The sequence below is a fragment of the Microplitis mediator genome, chromosome 6 (assembly GCF_029852145.1).
Source record: "Microplitis mediator isolate UGA2020A chromosome 6, iyMicMedi2.1, whole genome shotgun sequence".
Taxonomy (NCBI): Eukaryota; Metazoa; Arthropoda; class Insecta; order Hymenoptera; family Braconidae; genus Microplitis; species Microplitis mediator.
In genome coordinates, this window is record NC_079974.1 from 10,826,996 (window position 1) to 10,845,582 (window position 18,587).

General features: G+C 33.8%; 1 protein-coding gene across 11 annotated transcripts in view; it reads left to right on the forward strand.

Annotated features, from left to right (window-relative positions):
• Positions 1–18,587, forward strand: part of LOC130669381 (phosphatidylinositol 4-phosphate 5-kinase type-1 alpha) — a 350,783-nt gene that overhangs the window by 184,090 nt on the left and 148,106 nt on the right. The window contains exon 16 of one of the 11 annotated variants that reach the window (XM_057472251.1): positions 16,134–16,206. The exons of the other annotated variants lie outside the window; for them this stretch is intronic. Coding sequence (XP_057328234.1) covers positions 16,134–16,168 — 35 coding nt within the window. The 3' untranslated portion in view covers positions 16,169–16,206. The remainder of the gene's footprint in view (positions 1–16,133; positions 16,207–18,587) is intronic. 11 annotated transcript variants of the gene reach the window in all.

Sequence of the window (18,587 nt, forward strand, 5' to 3'; positions counted from 1 at the left end):
AGATATTCATTTTTTATTTTAGGCTGCAAAAGACTTTAAAATTCGATTGAAATAGAAAAAATAATTTTTATTACCATCTATTGCTTGATACATCTAATTTGGTATTCCATACTAAAAGCTGAGACTTTTACTCGTAAAATACGTAATTTACACGATATGCATATTTTTTGTTAAAACGTAATTAAATGAAATGTAAACTCTCTATGATTAAAACACTTTAATTTTTAAACTTTTTTGAGGATGTTGATACATTTTTAATTCAAGCATATTGTAGAGTGAGTGAATACGCAAAATGATTCTAGTATAGGTGTATTGCAGTTTAACAATTAAAAATGACTCTAGATTTAAAAATAATAATTTCGTCGGTGCTATTTACACTTTTCACGCAGTATATTGTGAGAAATAATTATCACCGAGCGAATGCGACAAGAATAGCATTAAAGAGCGAATGCGTCTGAAATTAAATCAAGTATCAACTTAGACACATGGTCCGAGCGAATGCGATTAAACAGCGGGAAGTTAAATTTAACCAATTCACAGCGATAAACCGATATTAACTCAAAACATAGTTGTCTTTAATTTACAATTTTTTATTGTGAAAATATCGAGATTGCAGAGTGGATATTGAACACAAGAATATTTAGAAATATATCAAAGGAAGCGTAGTGGTTATAAAGCACGAGGCGATAGCATTGACTTCACAATAACGATTCCAAAAGTAGAGAATAATTAGCGTAGCGTTAAATAAGCACTAGGTGAAGCTATTGTACACTAGATAGCGAATGCATGTAATGGCGGCGTCTTCTTTGTTCGTTGTCGCTTGGTGGTGACGTGTGCAGCATAGCTACCAGAGCGAATGTTGTCATTGGCTTAAAATCGTGCCAAGACGTAGTAATTAGCCGCTAATTTTTCTGATTGGTCAGCTAGTCGCGGGGCTCTCATTTCAGCTGGACACGGCCAATAGAATGAGAAAGTGCGTGACGGGCCCAAACTGCGAGTGACCCAGCACTATTCTGACCTTGAAGTTAGTTACTTATTTGGCTGCTCCTAAAAGTAGCGAAAAGACCCGAAGTCATTCATACAAAGCATGCTGCTTGCCGGCTTAACATGCTGATGACTAAAAATTCTTCACAGCGCTGGTGACGGTATCGAAAGGTTGTCATCTGACGAATGGATAGGTAGTACACACAACTTAGCGATTGGTCTGCCAAGTTCCGTAGTAGCGGTCTTTCATGTTACTACGTGAGTCAGGCAATCTTTACCTGGATGCAGTACGAGTACTCTTGCAAGCGGTCATTTCTAAGATGGGAACCTCTCATCAGTCAGCAAAACTAGTGAGTCAACTTTGATGTTGTTAGATGGACGATGCCTCTTAGATATAGATTGATAGCGTTGTAGGTACTCTGATGACCATCTTCTCCAAAATTGTTGGAACATCTGCTGCAGTTGCTGCTATCTTGACAACGTAGTGGCATTGGTTTCTAATAGCGGAAGTCCAGGTACAGAGATTAGTGGTTCACCAATGAGAAAGTGTTTGGTAGTGGGAGCGAATAAGTCTGCAGGATCTTCTGATATCAGAGCGAGTTGTCTTGAATTGAACTCAGCTTCAATCTGTGTTAAAACTGTAGCGAGTTGGTCGTAAGTCAGTAGCGATTTTCCAATAGTACGTATAAGATGAAATATGATTGACTTAACGGCTGCTTCCCACTGCTTGCCACCAAAGTGAGGAGCACTAGGAGAGTTGAACTTACGGTTTGTGCCATCTATAGCGAGTAGATACTAAAGTTCACGTAGCTGTCTAGATCCTCTTGTGGATTCTTATTTTAGCGTGGCGTCTGTTCCGACAAACTTTGTACTACAGTCCGAGTATAGGGTATTGCAGGCGCCTCTGCGACTAGTGAATCTTCTAAAGGCTGTGACAAAAGCATCAGTAGAGTAATCGATGACAATTTCTATGTGTATAGCAGAAGTAGCGAGACATACAAATACAGCGATTCATCCGTTATAGGTTTTCACACCTTGACCTTGAAACGTCTTTAGTGTTACTGACCCAGCGTAGTCTATTCCAGTGTGTCAGAACGCTTTGGCTGGTCTTGCATGCGTGGTTGACAATTGTCTTATTAACTGTTGTGCACGAACACCTCTGTGTCTCGTGCTCACGACGCAGCGAAGAATAGATGATCTGATTGGAACTCACCTACCTTCTATTCAAATGGATCTCAAATTTGCGAGAGTCAATTGAGTTCCCCCATGAAATGTTTTTTGATGCGAATGATCAATTAATAGCGCAATAAGTCCAGATGAGTGTGGTCATTAGGGTGCTACATTTCGGAGCAACGTTTTTTTTAAGTGCATGTGAAAAAAACCATAGTTCAACACAAAAAATAAATTTTCGCGCAAGAAAAAAAATTCTATGTCCATTACAGACAAAATATGTATTAGTCTATTTGATCTATTGATTTGTTAACAAGATTAAAAATACTTGAATCTAAAAAAAAAATTTTCCCGTGTTATTTAAATGGGAAAATCGAATTTTTCAATGAGCTAGGTCTGTAATCGACATAGAATTTTTTTTCTTGCGCGAAAATTTTTTTTTTTTGTGTTGAACTATGGTTTTTTCTACATGCACTAAAAAAAATCTGACTCCGAAATGAAGCACCCTAGTGGTCATATAGCTAGATTTTTCTGTTGATCATCTAGTAGTGAATTCTCTACGCGGCCGCCGACTCTACTCTCTAAACATAAATTAGTAAAAATAAGTGAATATTCACTGATTCCGAGTGCAAACTGAACCACCAATTTTAAAAAGTGGTTCGATTGGCACTCAGAATTAGTGAATATTGACTTATTTCACTTATTCATGTTTAGAGAGTAAGTACCCCATCTTTCAGTTGTTTAATCTCCTCCGAATATTACTGACTTTGAGTATACTTGATCAACAAAGTCTTTGCGAGTTCGAGGTCAACTGTAGAGATTGGTGTGGCCAGTGTGGACTGTGGATTTTTTTTAAATTTAGCGATGGCACTTAGACAGATTCTTAGCGCGCGAAGTAATGGTGACAAATTAGAGAATTTGTTGAGTAGCGTCTGTAGCGGGTGTGAATCTGCCTTGAAGATGGTAAAATCCAGATCTGGAGTTCTTCAAGATGTGATACTGATTGCGATGGCATATCAAAAGATGGTCAATTTTCTTCTGAGTGACTGAGCCACTTAGGTCCTATCCCCCAGAGCGAATGCTGATCTAGTTTGGCTGCTGATATTCCTTGTGAAGCGCAGACAGCTCGGTTAAGTTTTCCTGGAATGAAATCCCAGTTGACACCTGGTAGCAACTTTTAAATCTTGGTAACTCTGTTGCGAATGTAGAATTTCCATTTAACTGAGTTGTTTCGTATCCACGTTAAGGATACAATGGAATATGTTCACAAGAAAATAGGTATATTTTTAAGTTTCAATACTTTTTTGACATAGAGTGACAGTTAAGCGAGAAGTATACCAGCGTTGAGCTTTACCCTTGGTATGGTTATGGGTTTCAGTTGTGCAACTTGTGTTTTGGCACACACTACCGAGATGTTAGAGCTTCCAGTAACGTCAGTAACTTTCAAACATACCACAGCAGCCATATAATGAGTTGAAGAGCGTCAGAGAATCCTCATAATTTAATGGACACTCCTAGTCTTACATGATTCCTGCGAGGTATCTGAATCTTTGGGATCTGTTGCAGTTAATCTCGAAACAAATACCATTTTTGAAGAAGCGGCGGTGACAGTGAGCGTTCCAGTCAAAATTCTGAAGCCAGAGTTTTTGCATGAACATCTTGGCTCTTACGATGACGGGTGCTACGGACCTAACTGGTTCACACAAGCGAGCAATCTTTGATAGTATCGAGCGTTTGGTAGTTGAAGGAGCTTCTAGTAGCGAAGAGCTGAACTGGACTTTATCCTGTGTTAAATTCCAGGTTAACTAGCGCACTTTTACTGTTGGATCACCAAGTGCTCTTGGTGAATCTTCTTGTTTTTCAACTGGAGTGACTTGAGCGAGTAGTTCCGATGAATTACTTGACACTTGGCTAGCCGGAAATATCCCACCGCACACATATTTTTGTGTCGAGAGCAACTTGGAGTGCCTCAGTGAGTTCATCTGCACCTTCATAGATGGCATCGACGTAGCGTGTATCAGAGTGCAAACAGCACTTTGTCAATACACACTACAGGCAGTCTGAAGGTCGAATGTCGTTTACTTGCAGCTCAAATCTTCGCCAAGTCAACTAGGTGATTCGTTATGAGCTGCGCAATATGCGCTACGTCTACGCAAAGAATTGGAGAATGATCCAGTCAACAAGGAGATGTACTTGAACTTTTTGAAAGTATATAAAGACTTGGGTCACATAAAACGAATAAAACTATGATAGGGTAAAATTTCCTTCGTTAGAAAAATTGTTATAAATAATTTCGACGGTTGTTTGGTAACTCAGTATCACCATGTACATGTATATACTATATATTGAGTAAAATAGATATAGTCAGTAGAATGGGCTAGCTGACGACTAGCGGCCCTTTAAATTTTCCAAAGGAGGTGAAGAAGAATCACCGATTGACTTCAATCGTCAGGTGACCCTCTGGGGAAAGGGTAGGCCCGACACGACTCCAGGACGTAACACCACGGTGTATTCACCGAGATTCCACGGTATGATTACGCGGTGTGCGTGGAATCACGGTGGGTACACCGTGTAACCACCATGGAATCATGGTGGGTACACCGCGTAGCCACCGTGCAATCAGGGTGGGTGCACCGTGGAATCACGGTGATAAAATGAAAAAAAACCCACCGTGTAACCACCGTGGATCCACCGTGATTCCAGGGTGTTTCCAGGGTGGTTAAAAACCGTCAGGAATACAACGTTTCGTCAGTTTCCTGAGTTCTTCAGGTACTACAAATAAAAATTAAAATATACACAGTCAGTTATTATTATTGTTAGGAATTAAATAAATTATCTAATTAATTTGAGTTAATATAAATTGATCAGTAATAATTTAATTGTCAGATTAAATTCAACCAATTTGAAAACACGTGTTCAATAATTACCTCATTTATAAAAACATCGAATTGTTAAATCCATGAATTATAAAACAAGCAATTAATCCGACTTTTACTAATATTATTTAATTTATTAATTATATTAGGAAAAATTAACCAATATTATTATTAAATTATCAAAAATTCAATTACTAGTGTCAAATTGAAAGATATTACAACATAAAATAATTAACGTCTAATAATTCTAGATCACCGTTTCTAAACAGTTGACTACATTCTATGTTCACGGTTTCCAAGTTATGCTCTGCCTTGAAACCAATATGACATCTACCAGTCAGTAGCGACGATACGAAATTTAAACTCCTTATTCACTCATTTTTAGGATTGAATTGTAAACATAATTCAAATTTTGAGTGTCCGTTCTTTTATTAACCGTGTTATTTATTTTAATATGACACATTTCACTTATGTTCCTCTTTTTCCAGTGATCTTCCTTGTCTATTATTGTAACTTTATCAAATAAGAACTGGTGTCCTGTGTGGAAATGATGCAATGATAGAGCTGTACTACTAGTCATTTGATCCGATATTGCTAACTGTTGTTGATTTACAATGTTAATTCTCTTGCAAGCATATTTATGTTGCAAGATTCTTTTACTCGGGTGTTGCCTCGTTTGGCCTACATAAGATTTGCCACATTCACACGGTATTTTATATACAACTCTAAACTGATCCCCATCGCTTACGCGATCTTTTTATCTTGAGTAACAATCTTTAACCCGTTTAACATTGTAATATACTAGTTTTATGTTGGTATCTTTGAAGCAGTGATCAACTTTCATCGAGATGTTATTAATAAAAGGGAACCTCATAAATTTTTTAGGTAGATTTAATTGCATGTTATCCTAATTATTATTTCTTGAATAAGCCAGTTTATTTAAATACTGTTTTTGACATTTATCCCCAAACTGTGGTGAATAATTGTTTTTCAATAGTTGTTTTAATCTAATAAAATTTTTTTGATGGAACTCATCACTAGATAAGTCCATAATCCTATTTAACATACTTTTAATCATACCAACCTTTTGACTGAGTGGATGATTAGATCCATAGTTTAAAAGTCTACCAGAATGTGTGGGCTTCATGTACCAGTCAGTCTTCAGGTGACCTTCTTCAGTACGGATAACTCTAACATCCAAAAATGGAATACTCCTTTCATCTTCAAGCTCCATTGTAAATTTTATTTTATTATGGTTGTTACTAAAATGAAATAATATCGTGTCTAAGTGGCATTCTGGTACTGCAGCAAACGAATCGTCCACGTAAACCTTTAATAATTTTATATCAAAATGTAAATCTTTTACAATTTCAGTCATTGCATCATTTATCACTATATTCGCTAAGATTGGGCTAGCTGGATTCCCCATGGCGCTACCATCCAGTTGTTTATACACTACTTCATTAAACATGAAATAGCTACTATCGAAACAATATTCAACCAACTCTATAATTATTTTCAGTGGTAATCCTACTAAGTGCGACCATGTGTTCCAATTCTTCTTAATGATGTTTATTACTAAAGCATTTGGTATATTCGTAAATAAAGATACAATATCCAACGATACAAGTTTATAATTAGGAGGAATGGTTTTTAACTTGATGTATTCGACGAATTCACGATAATTTTTTATGGTGTATTTGAAAGTTTTCGTGATAGGCTTATGCACTTTTCTCAGACCATATAATTTAGGTGGAATAGCTTGACGTGTTGTTAACTCTTTCTTTATCTCTTCGGTTATTAATTGTTTATTAAAAAGTCTATTAACAAGGCTATTAGCAGTTAGCAATATCGGATGAAATGACTAGTAGTACAGCTCTATCATTGCATCATTTCCACACAGGACACCAGTTCTTATTTGATAAAGTTACAATAATAGACAAGGAAGATCACTGGAAAAAGAGGAACATAAGTGAAATGTGTCATATTAAAATAAATAACACGGTTAATAAAAGAACGGACACTCAAAATTTGAATTATGTTTACAATTCAATCCTAAAAATGAGTGAATAAGGAGTTTAAATTTCGTATTGTCGCTACTGACCGTTAGATGTCACATTGGGTTCAAGGCAGAGCATAACTTGGAAGCCATGAACATAGAATTTAGTCAACTGTTTAGAAACGGTGATCTAGAATTATTAGACGTTAATTAGTTTATGTTGTAATATCTTTCAATTTGACACTAGTAATGAATTTTTAATAATTTAATAATAATATTGGTTAATTTTTCCTAATACAATGAGTAAATTAAATGATACTAGTAACAATCGTATTAATTGCTTGTTTTATAATTCATGGATTTAACAATTCGATGTTTTTACGAATGAGGTAATTATTGAACACGTGTTTTTGAATTGGTTGAATTTAATTTGACAATTAAATTATTACTGATCAACTTTTTCACAAATTCACCTTTCGGCACTTTTTTTTTTCAAAATTTGTGTTTTTAAATGTAGTTTTCAGAAAAAGATACGAAAAATTTTTCGGAAGTCACGATATATGAAATATTTTAGTTTTTTCATTAAAACCGTCATTTATTCGAAATCCGAAACCTTCGATTCTCAACTTTTTTGTCTCAAAAAAAACTTCAACCAAGACAGTATTTAACCCCGCTATTCCCATTTTGTGCCGACTTTCCTTTATACTTTTTTTTTCGATTGAAAATAAAAAATCTTCTAAATTTGGCTTATTTTTTATGATTTTGCGCTGAAGTTTTTTGGATTGTTTTTAAAAGCTCAGAAGTTGAATAAAATTGGACAAGAACAACCGTAAAGTGTATTAGGAGCAAGGATTGATTTGTTCGGAAGGAAATTCCCAATTTTTAAATAAATTGAAACCTAATATAATCAAGTGACTCAAGGTGGCTGTTAACAGGAGAAGAGTTTAAAGAACTCGTTCCATTGACGTGTGGTGTCTAACTACAACCACCATGGATCCATACCACTGTGTGCTAAACACTCTTACCATTTCAGGGACTAAAGAGACTCTGGTCGGCTTAGGGACCCCCCCCTCCCCGTGACTTCACTTCCCTGTCCTGGTGAACTGGTTGGGATGGGACGGAATGGTAAGACGCAACCTCACGTTACCACCCTAAAAAGGGTCCCCTCCGTTTGTTAACATTCAGTAACGAACAAGCTCTTGTCCACTTGTTCAGCTGATAAATTTTCTACTTTTCAAGTCTTAATATCTTTGATTTTATGAGACAAGTGAAAGATAGATCTTTGCTCGCAAATGCGCGTATTAATGTGATGAGACCGAAGTCCACCTCCGTTCAACGGGAGGCCGTTTCCGCACCATTTTGGACATAAACCTACTGCGAGGTCATCGCCGACCCAGACAAAACTCTTAGCCGAAAAATATAATCGAGAGACAACTCGTTGGACAGTAACCGGAGGTATAATAAAAAATCCACATTTCGTGTGGTATCTAACCACAGTCATCACGAGGCCATACCTATCTTGGACCAAACTACTTCCATCTCAGGAAATAAAAAGACTCTGCTCGAAGTGGGTTTGGAAAGGCCCCCTGTGGTACCAGTCTCCCTACGCTGGTCGCTCATGGATAAATGGTGAGACGCCACTTCTCCTCATACCGTAAAAAAGGTTTCCTCCACTTTTTATCTTTTGGGTTTGAACAAGCTATTATCCACTTGTTTGGTCCGTGATGAATTTTATACTTTTCAAGCCTTTAGCTGCTCTGATTATTCAAGCCAAATCAGTTACGTGAATTAATTATTGCCGCTTCTTAGACTTTTATAACAAACTGTAAAGTAGCTTCCAATGCATCGGTACACCTTTTTGAAAATTGCTAAAATTTATTGTAAAAACTTTTGGTTCTTCTTTCACAAATAATAATCATGAAGTTGCTTCCAAAATCTATCTCATCATCAGCAACAAAGTGATCTCGATAAATTCTACGGGCTATTTCAAGATTAGTTAATATTGGAGCCAATGTTTGCGTTCAACGAGGAGTCTGCCGGTTATATATTTTTATATTGAAATTAGTCGTACGTTAGATTTATGTGGTGGCCTTGAAAAAGGCCTTTGTGGTTTTGAGAAAGACCGTTCGAGTTTTTACGTTAAGAACTTGAGTTGACGTTTAGTTGGTCCTCAAAAGAACCGTTGCGATGGTGAGAAGTCTTTAAGTTAGACCTGGAAAGAGCTAAGCCAACGTTCTTAAAAGAACTAGTTGTTATCGAGAAGTAGCTGGTGACTATTCAAGCCTTGCTCGCTTGAATAGAGTTTGGTAGGTAGTCGCTGATAGCCTTGCTCGCTATCTGAAGGTTCTGCACAGTATAACTGGTCAGAAATGAATGCGCTGCCGCTCTCAGCGTCCCTCGTTTTATACCCGAAAGCTGGGTTCTAGAATGTTCGGCGCGGAGTGGGAAAAATCGGTATTTGCGATCCAATGAGATGGCTGGATTCTGAGGAGAGAGAGGGAAAGTTAAGAATTGGCCAATGAGAAGTCTCAAGTGAGGCGGGACAAGCTAGATTTTGCAACTGCAATGCTTTTCAGTCCATGCTCCATGAGACTCCGAGTCATTGCAGTTTTTCTCCATGGTCCGCGCGATTTTTGAACAGTTTTTTGTAATGTATTAGATAGCTGGTACAACGCTACGTTGTTCTCTCATCACATTTTGTCTAGCTGCATCTCAACGCAATATAGGCATGACTGCTGGAAAGCTGTAAATTTATAAATAAAAATCCAATAACAGTTTATCATTAACCATGATATTTTAATCATATGGATAAACTTTTATGAATGATAAAAAATTTTATCTTATACATAAAAAAAAAATGAAGTATTTAGTATGACTCTCTATAGTCTCCATTACCAATTTCACCAGGATACCGATTGAAGTCATGAGCAAGATCACGCAAGGCCCGTATGGCAGGCTTACGAATATTGAGGGTGGATCTTTAATGACAAAGTGTTTCCATTTTTCGAGTGTCAATCAACTTATAAAATAATAAATGTTTTTTCTTAATTTACAATAAATTTCTGTTTCTATGATATCGATGATGTTTTTATACACCGATTGCCTTCAGAACACAAAGATTTAGGTATCAATTAAAACATATTAAGGTTCTTGATTTAGTTTATTATACATATTAGACTGGACCAAAAAAATCGACTACTTCTTTTTTTTTTCGACACAGTGAAAATATTATTCCTGATGACCAAAAAAAATTATTGTGCAAGTTTGAGCCCTTAAAATTGATATTAAGAGGTGTATCGTTACGACTTTTAGTTTTTTGACAGAAGTTTTATTTTTTACCCAAAACTCGTAAATCATCTATCTGAAAAATTTGAGCAATGTGTATTCTTAAAGGAAATTGAATTCCCTACAAAAAATCTCTCTTAGTAAATTGACGTAACACGAGCCGTTTCTTTGTAACCGTGCCTTAAACATTGATTTGTTTTTTAAATTCTTTGTTTCTATTTTGGATTTTTGTAACTACTAGAAATATTAAAATTTTTTTCAGTCAAGATACATATTCTTGAAGGAAATTTAATGCTCTACGAAAAAGGTCTCTTAACATTTTTTGCTAAATTCACTCCTTCGAAAGCTATTCAGGTTATTAAAGTCAATATTTCTAGTAGTTACAAAAATCCACAATAGAAACAAAGAATTTAAAATACAAATCAATGTTTAAGGCACGGTTACAAGGAAACGGCTCGTTTTACGTCAATTTACTAGGAGAGATTTTTTGTAGGGAATTCAATTTCCGTTAAGAATACACATTGCTCAAATTTTTCAGATAGATGATTTACGAGTTAGTCCAGTCGGCCTGGAAAAAAAAAGGGGTTTGTTGGCAACTTTTCGACAAAATGGTCCGATTTTGGATTTTTTTTTTTAAAATACTCAGAAAAATATTCTAAACATTTGTGTGTATGTGGGAAGTGTTGCTTTTTTTTTGTTTAAAAAATAGCGTTTTAGCGTTGAGCTTTAAATTAAAATATCTCAGAAACTACGCAAAAGTAGTCGAGACATGCTGCGTATGAAATTTAGAGAATTGAATAACGAACAAAATGAGCCCAACCCGATGTCTCTACGACCAATAGTTTACGAGATATTAATTTTTTAATGAAGAAAAACGCGGTTCCGCTCGAACGCTTATAAACAAATAGCTGTAACTCCTAGAAAAATCATTCGATTTACTTTTTTTTTTTTTGAATTACAGCTATTGTTGTCTACTATAAGCAAAAAAATCAGCTAAGATAAAAAAAATTTTTTTGAATTAATAAGAATTATTTTCAGTTTTTCGAATTTATGCATTAAAAAATAGTTAAAATTCGAAAAAAAATATTTTGTTTGCATATAAAACTTTTACCAGCACCATAGAATCGATGTGAGAAAAAATATTTTTTTTAAAAAATTTTTTTTATGCAAAAATTTAGCTTACAAGTTTAAAAAAATATGAGCTCTACGGGGACTTGAACTCAACTCCGAGACAGTGCGCGTGCGCCATTCCCCTCAAACCGTTATCGGCGAAATATGGGGGAAATAATAATAATGTGAGGCATATAATAATAATAGCAAGCGGCCGCTCAGATACTCGGAGTAATTCGTTTTTTCATTCTTATTTATAATTTATTCTTTTTTTTTTAAAGACTTAATTAACTTTCGAAAAATCGTTACGACAATATAGGTATCAATCGATTCCAAATTTTATGAATCGTCCAGAAAACCTATCGATGAAAGATCGATTTTTGAAAAGTTAACTAACATTTTTTATAAACAAATAAGTTGATAAACTTTTCAAAAATCGTTTTTTCAATATAGGTATCAATCGATTCCAAATTTTATGAATCGTCCAGAAAACCTATCGATGAAAGATCGATTTTTGAAAAGTTAACTAACATTTTTTTTAAACAAATAAGTTAATTAACTTTCAAAAAATCGTTACGACAATATAGGTATCAATCGATTCCAAATTTTATGAATCGTCCAGAAAATCTATCGATAAAAGATCGATTTTTGAAAAGTTAACTAACATTTTTTTTAAACAAATAAGTTAATTAACTTTCAAAAAATCGTTACGACAATATAGGTATCAAACGATTCCAAATTTTATGAATCGTCCAGAAAACTGATCGATAAATGATCGATTTTGGAAATGTTAACTAATTTTTGTTAATAAACAAATAAGTTAATGAACTTTAAAAAAACGAGCTTTTATCGATCAGTTTTCTGGACGATTCATAAAATTTGGAATCGATTGATACCTACATTGTCGTAGCGATTTTTTAAAAGTTCATTAACTTATTTGTTTATAAACAAAAATTAGTTAACATTTCCAAAATCGATCATTTATCGATCAGTTTTCTGGACGATTCATAAAATTTGGAATCGTTTGATACCTATATTGTCGTAACGATTTTTTGAAAGTTAATTAACTTATTTGTTTAAAAAAAATGTTAGTTAACTTTTCAAAAATCGATCTTTTATCGATAGATTTTCTGGACGATTCATAAAATTTGGAATCGATTGATACCTATATTGTCGTAACGATTTTTTGAAAGTTAATTAACTTATTTGTTTAAAAAAAATGTTAGTTAACTTTTCAAAAATCGATCTTTCATCGATAGGTTTTCTGGACGATTCATAAAATTTGGAATCGATTGATACCTATATTGAAAAAACGATTTTTGAAAAGTTTATCAACTTATTTGTTTATAAAAAATGTTAGTTAACTTTTCAAAAATCGATCTTTCAACGATAGGTTTTCTGGACGATTCATAAAATTTGGAATCGATTGATACCTATATTGTCGTAACGATTTTTCGAAAGTTAATTAAGTCTTTAAAAAAAAAAGAATAAATTATAAATAAGAATGAAAAAACGAATTACTCCGAGTATCTGAGCGGCCGCTTGCTATTATTATTATATGCCTCACATTATTATTATTTCCCCCATATTTCGCCGACAACGGTTTGAGGGGAATGGCGCACGCGCACTGTCTCGGAGTTGAGTTCAAGTCCCCGTAGAGCTCATATTTTTTTAAACTTGTAAGCTAAATTTTTGCATAAAAAAAATTTTTTAAAAAAAATATTTTTTCTCACATCGATTCTATGGTGCTGATAAAAGTTTTATATGCAAACAAAATATTTTTTTTCGAATTTTAACTATTTTTTAATGCATAAATTCGAAAAACTGAAAATAATTCTTATTAATTCAAAAAAATTTTTTTTATCTTAGCTGATTTTTTTGCTTATAGTAGACAACAATAGCTGTAATTCAAAAAAAAAAAAAGTAAATCGAATGATTTTTCTAGGAGTTACAGCTATTTGTTTATAAGCGTTCGAGCGGAACCGCGTTTTTCTTCATTAAAAAATTAATATCTCGTAAACTATTGGTCGTAGAGACATCGGGTTGGGCTCATTTTGTTCGTTATTCAATTCTCTAAATTTCATACGCAGCATGTCTCGACTACTTTTGCGTAGTTTCTGAGATATTTTAATTTAAAGCTCAACGCTAAAACGCTATTTTTTAAACAAAAAAAAAGCAACACTTCCCACATACACACAAATGTTTAGAATATTTTTCTGAGTATTTTAAAAAAAAAAATCCAAAATCGGACCATTTTGTCGAAAAGTTGCCAACAAACCCCTTTTTTTTTCCAGGCCGACTGGACTAAGTTTTGGGTAAAAAATAAAACTTCTGTCAAAAAACTAAAAGTCGTAACGATACACTTCTCAATATCAATTTTAAGGGCTCAAACTTGCACAATAATTTTTTTTGGTCATCAGGAATAATATTTTCACAGTATCGAAAAAAAAAAGAAATAGTCGATTTTTTTGGCCCAGTCTAATACATATACAAATTGACAATCACAATTAAAAATTATAACCATTCACGTCAATCAAACAATTAAGCTGTACTGAGATAAATATTTTATTAGCTTTTTCGTTTTGTTTAATGATATTATAAAAACCTAAACTATCTGATAGAATTTGAAAATACTTACTTGTTTAAATATTATCTCAGTATACTACTTCTGTTTGCCTTTTTTTTCTGTGTATACCCTTGAATCATTGAGGTGTTTTTTTCAAAACACTGATTGAGTATCAACAATTCAATTCACAATCATTTTATTCAATATATTGTAACGGGTTTTTTACCACCGGGGATCTACCGGAGTAAAGTCCGAGTACACGTACTATTTGGCAACCTTGTTCAAAATTATTTAGAGTTGGGCGCCAGGTGATTATATAATTGCCAATAAACAATTATCAAAAAACAAATCGGCTCAAGGTGGCGGATCAGGTGTTTTGTCGAAAAATATTCACTCAGAATATTTCCCGTCCTTCTTGATTTTTATTATAAATAAATTGGGTGAAGTTAGATAATTAAATAAATCCACAATTTTTTGGGGATTATGTGAAAGAATTTATTTCCCTAGAGGAGGAAAACTCAGATTTACTGAGACAAAACCTCCGTGTTACTTACACGATCGTGTGAATGTATGATGTATGTGTGTATGTGTGTATGATAATTGCGTCTTAAGTTATGACTCAATAGGGGTGAGCTCAACCGCCTTGTAAAATGTTAGTGTAAGAACTAACTGAATTGATTTAATGCTTGCTGGTGTAGGAACCAGTTATTATAATATAATTATCACAATGATAATTATTTGCAATTGATAATGATTGATAATAAAGCAAATGGCCGAGAGGCGCAATGTTTTAATGCATAGAATTTTCGCAAGGTAACCGTGTTCACAGAAAAGACTATATCGTTTGCAAGGCCCCAAGCTACTGGCTGTGCCGGCCGGCACGTGTTGGCTCAGCGTCTCTCCCGCTTGACATTTTGCGCATGCGTTGCGGCCATCATTGTTGGATTTCACGTCACGGAGTCCGGGGATTGAGCACGAGACCGTTTTTTTAGCATCTGCATGAGTGTTATATATGTATATGCATTTGAGCGCGTCGCCCGTAACAATTCAAATTGTGTGAGCAAGCTGATGTTAAATTTAACGGAATCGTTTTCTGCATTATGATGACAACTCAACATCAGGGAAAGGTCACTTAAGATTACGATTAAATAATTGATCAAAATTAACACAAAATAATTAGTCGTATATTGAACAAAACAAAATAAATTGATCGGTATCACAAAATATTATCGGTTACAAACAAAATATAAGTTGCCGGTGTCGGCTTGACTCGATATAAACGATATTTCTCACAAAAGTCGTAGATGATCGGAAAACAAAATCAGTTCATTGTTAAAAAAAAAACAGTTGGTTGATGAAATTAAAATAAAATAATTTTATTGTCCAGTGACACACACACAGCGGAAGTATTAACGAAATACTTGATGAGTGACGTCAGAATATTCTTACACGGTAAAGCGACAAGACTGCTGTTGCAAATGAGACACAGATAATCCGCAATTCTCAGAAATGTCGAATGAAATAAAATAAAATAATATTTTATTTCGATAACGCGTGACATTGCACTATCATACAATTATCACTCGTAGTTAATTAATTAATTATATTATTATTACACGAGACGCAATTCACTTATTTAATACAAAAAAAAGCAGTCGTATACTTGTCAGTTTCGCGCCGATGCTTCGGCTTGTTCACTTGTTCACAAAACTCAGAAATTTGTTAACAAAATAATCGGATTATTATTCACGTAATAATTATTACTCGCGATTTAATTGTTCTTTCCGTAAATCGAAATTGTTCTTTTTGAACGTGAATCGAAATGATCAAAAACGTGGCCGTTCCGTTTGAAGTCTCAACCGGATCTTTCGTTTCAATCCATGCGTTGGATCGATTGCTCGGTCAAAGTCGAAATTTTTTATTCTAGATGTCTCTAGAATTTACTCATCGGATAATTATTTATTATATTTCAAATAATATTGAACCACGGGTCAATGTCGAATATCCTCGTGTTACAATATATATCATATTAAATGTTTATTATTCATCACTACTATCTTAGACATTTAAATTTATTACGCATTCTTAAACCATCTAAACTGTTATTAATATTTTGGATTAATAATTACTTTTATTTTTTCAGTAAATATACCCAGTGAACACATAACCTTAATTTGACGTCCTACGTAAGTCATAGAAATGTCACGGCATCTTATGTAAGTTTGACGTCAACTTTATGTTCTTTATGACTTTAGTATGATGCAAATACATGTGATATCATATTGATGTAAGCATGATTCTTGTATGACGCCATAGTCATGACATATATTTCGTACGCTTGACGTAGGATCTACATCACATTGTTACGTAGTAATGAAGTCCTTATTGTACATCCTTATTGTACAAGTCGTACATTTACGTCAGTAGCAAAGTCACGAGTGATTTCACTCTAAAATCATCCCTGTACATCAGTGGCAAGTCAGTATTTTACGCATTACTGATATAATTTTCAAGTCATAGTTTCTCATCATCGATTTATTAAAATAAATCAACCATAGAATTAATTTGCCAAAGTGTGTAAATAACAACTAAGCGTCAAACATTTTTGGGGCCAAAATAATCGATAAACTCGATAATATATTATTTAGACGTTTTAGATTAAATCTTTAGCGTCAGCAAAAAAAAATTAACTTTATTTTTTTAAATGAAATACCGAAAATATCATTTAGAATGACACAGGAAATCTTGCGAAAATGTAAACTCTTTCAATTTTAAGATGATAAAGTTTAGTATTGAAATTTTTCAATCGATGAAATTTCATACGATTTTGTGAAATTATTTAATGTTTCGCAAAATTCTATAAAATTTTGTAGATTTCACATCTAGCAAAGAAAAAATTACGAAAAACTGTATAAAGTAGTACACAGTTTTGGAAAATCTGTTAGAAGCAATTTTTTTTTGTTCTTGAGTTAAATTTTATAAAATTTTCTTGAATGCTTCAGAATATTATGGGAATTCTTATCCCTGGCAGTTATGAATCACGATGGAAACACCATAAAAACATGGTGGAATCTCGGTGGACCCACCGTGGTTACGCGGTGGGTTTGTGCCATTTTATCACCGAGTATACACGGTGGGTTTGTGCTATTTTACCACTGTGTACCCACCGCGATAACACGATGTACCCACCGTGATTACATGGTGTACCTACCGTGTTCCCACCGTGATCAGACGGTGTACTCACCATGGTCCCATGATGTATCCATAAATATTATTACGGACAACAAAAAAAATTCCGCCGACGTGCCAGCTCGATCCCGAAATCTTTGAATTTAAAGTCTGATCTGTTATCCACTGTGCCGAATCTCACACTTGGAAGATGAGGTTGATTGTATTTATCCGGACAAAATTGAACTTGAGAAAAGTAAAAACATCAAATAAATGATTGATTTCTTATTTGCGTTTTATTCAATTATATTATTGTTTATATGGTAACGAGACCAATAATGGTATACTCACTAATAACGAGACAATAACTACTTGTTTTGAGCAGTTATATAAATAAAAAGTTGAAATTTTTCAAACTCTAATAAAAATTTTTTAAGTTAATATCTCGGTTTTTAATAACTAAATTCATTATTGGAACTTCGAAATTTCCTTAACTGTACCGCTAATGGTCTTGTTAGCCTATATCAAAAAATTTTTCAAAAGTTTTGTTGGATTCTCTGTACAAAAATCAATCTTTATTCTTATATATCTTTTATTTAATATTTCTCTTTACTAAATATACTGTTCGAAATAATATTTCGAACAGTGTTGCATTTAAGTCGTAGTATATATGGGTCATTCCACCAAATAAAATTATTTTTACGGGGCGACCCTCGTCGATTTGGTTCTAACTTTGTGGAGTCGTTCTATATATTAAAAAAAAAATTCTCTGAAAATTTGAGCCTTTTATATGCAGCTGTTTCAAAGTTATGATTTTTTTAATTTTTTTTTAATTTTTGTTTTCAACTTTTTCATTAATTTTTTTGAAGGGGAAATTTTTTTTTAAAAAATGAGCACATAACATTTTTTCGTAGGAAAAATTCTCAGCTTTCCAATAAGAATATCCATTTTTTATTCTATGTTACAGAAGACCTTTTAAAATTCGATTAAAGACGAAAAAACGATTTTTATGACTGTGCGGCGCTTGATACATCTAATTTGATATTTTTTTCTGAAAGCTGAGACTTTTTCCCACAAAATATGTGATTTTCACGATGTGCATATTTTTTGTTTGAACAAAATCAATAATTATTAAAATGCAAGTCGTTGATTTTATAGTTTTAACAAACTGTAATAATTCATTGTGTGGCAAGAGATGAAACAAAACGATGTCAGACGAAAGTAAAGTAGGCTGCCCGAGCCGTAGGCAAAAGCTGACAGTAACTGCAATCTGAAGTTGTGTTTCATCTAGTGTTACACACTATTTTTTTCATGATTACCTGCATTGAAAATTATTATCAGTGTCAGCAGCTAGTTAGAATCAAGTTATATGACGACCAATGGTGTGATCAACCATTAGTGTACGCCTAACTTATGATTTGCAATTTAT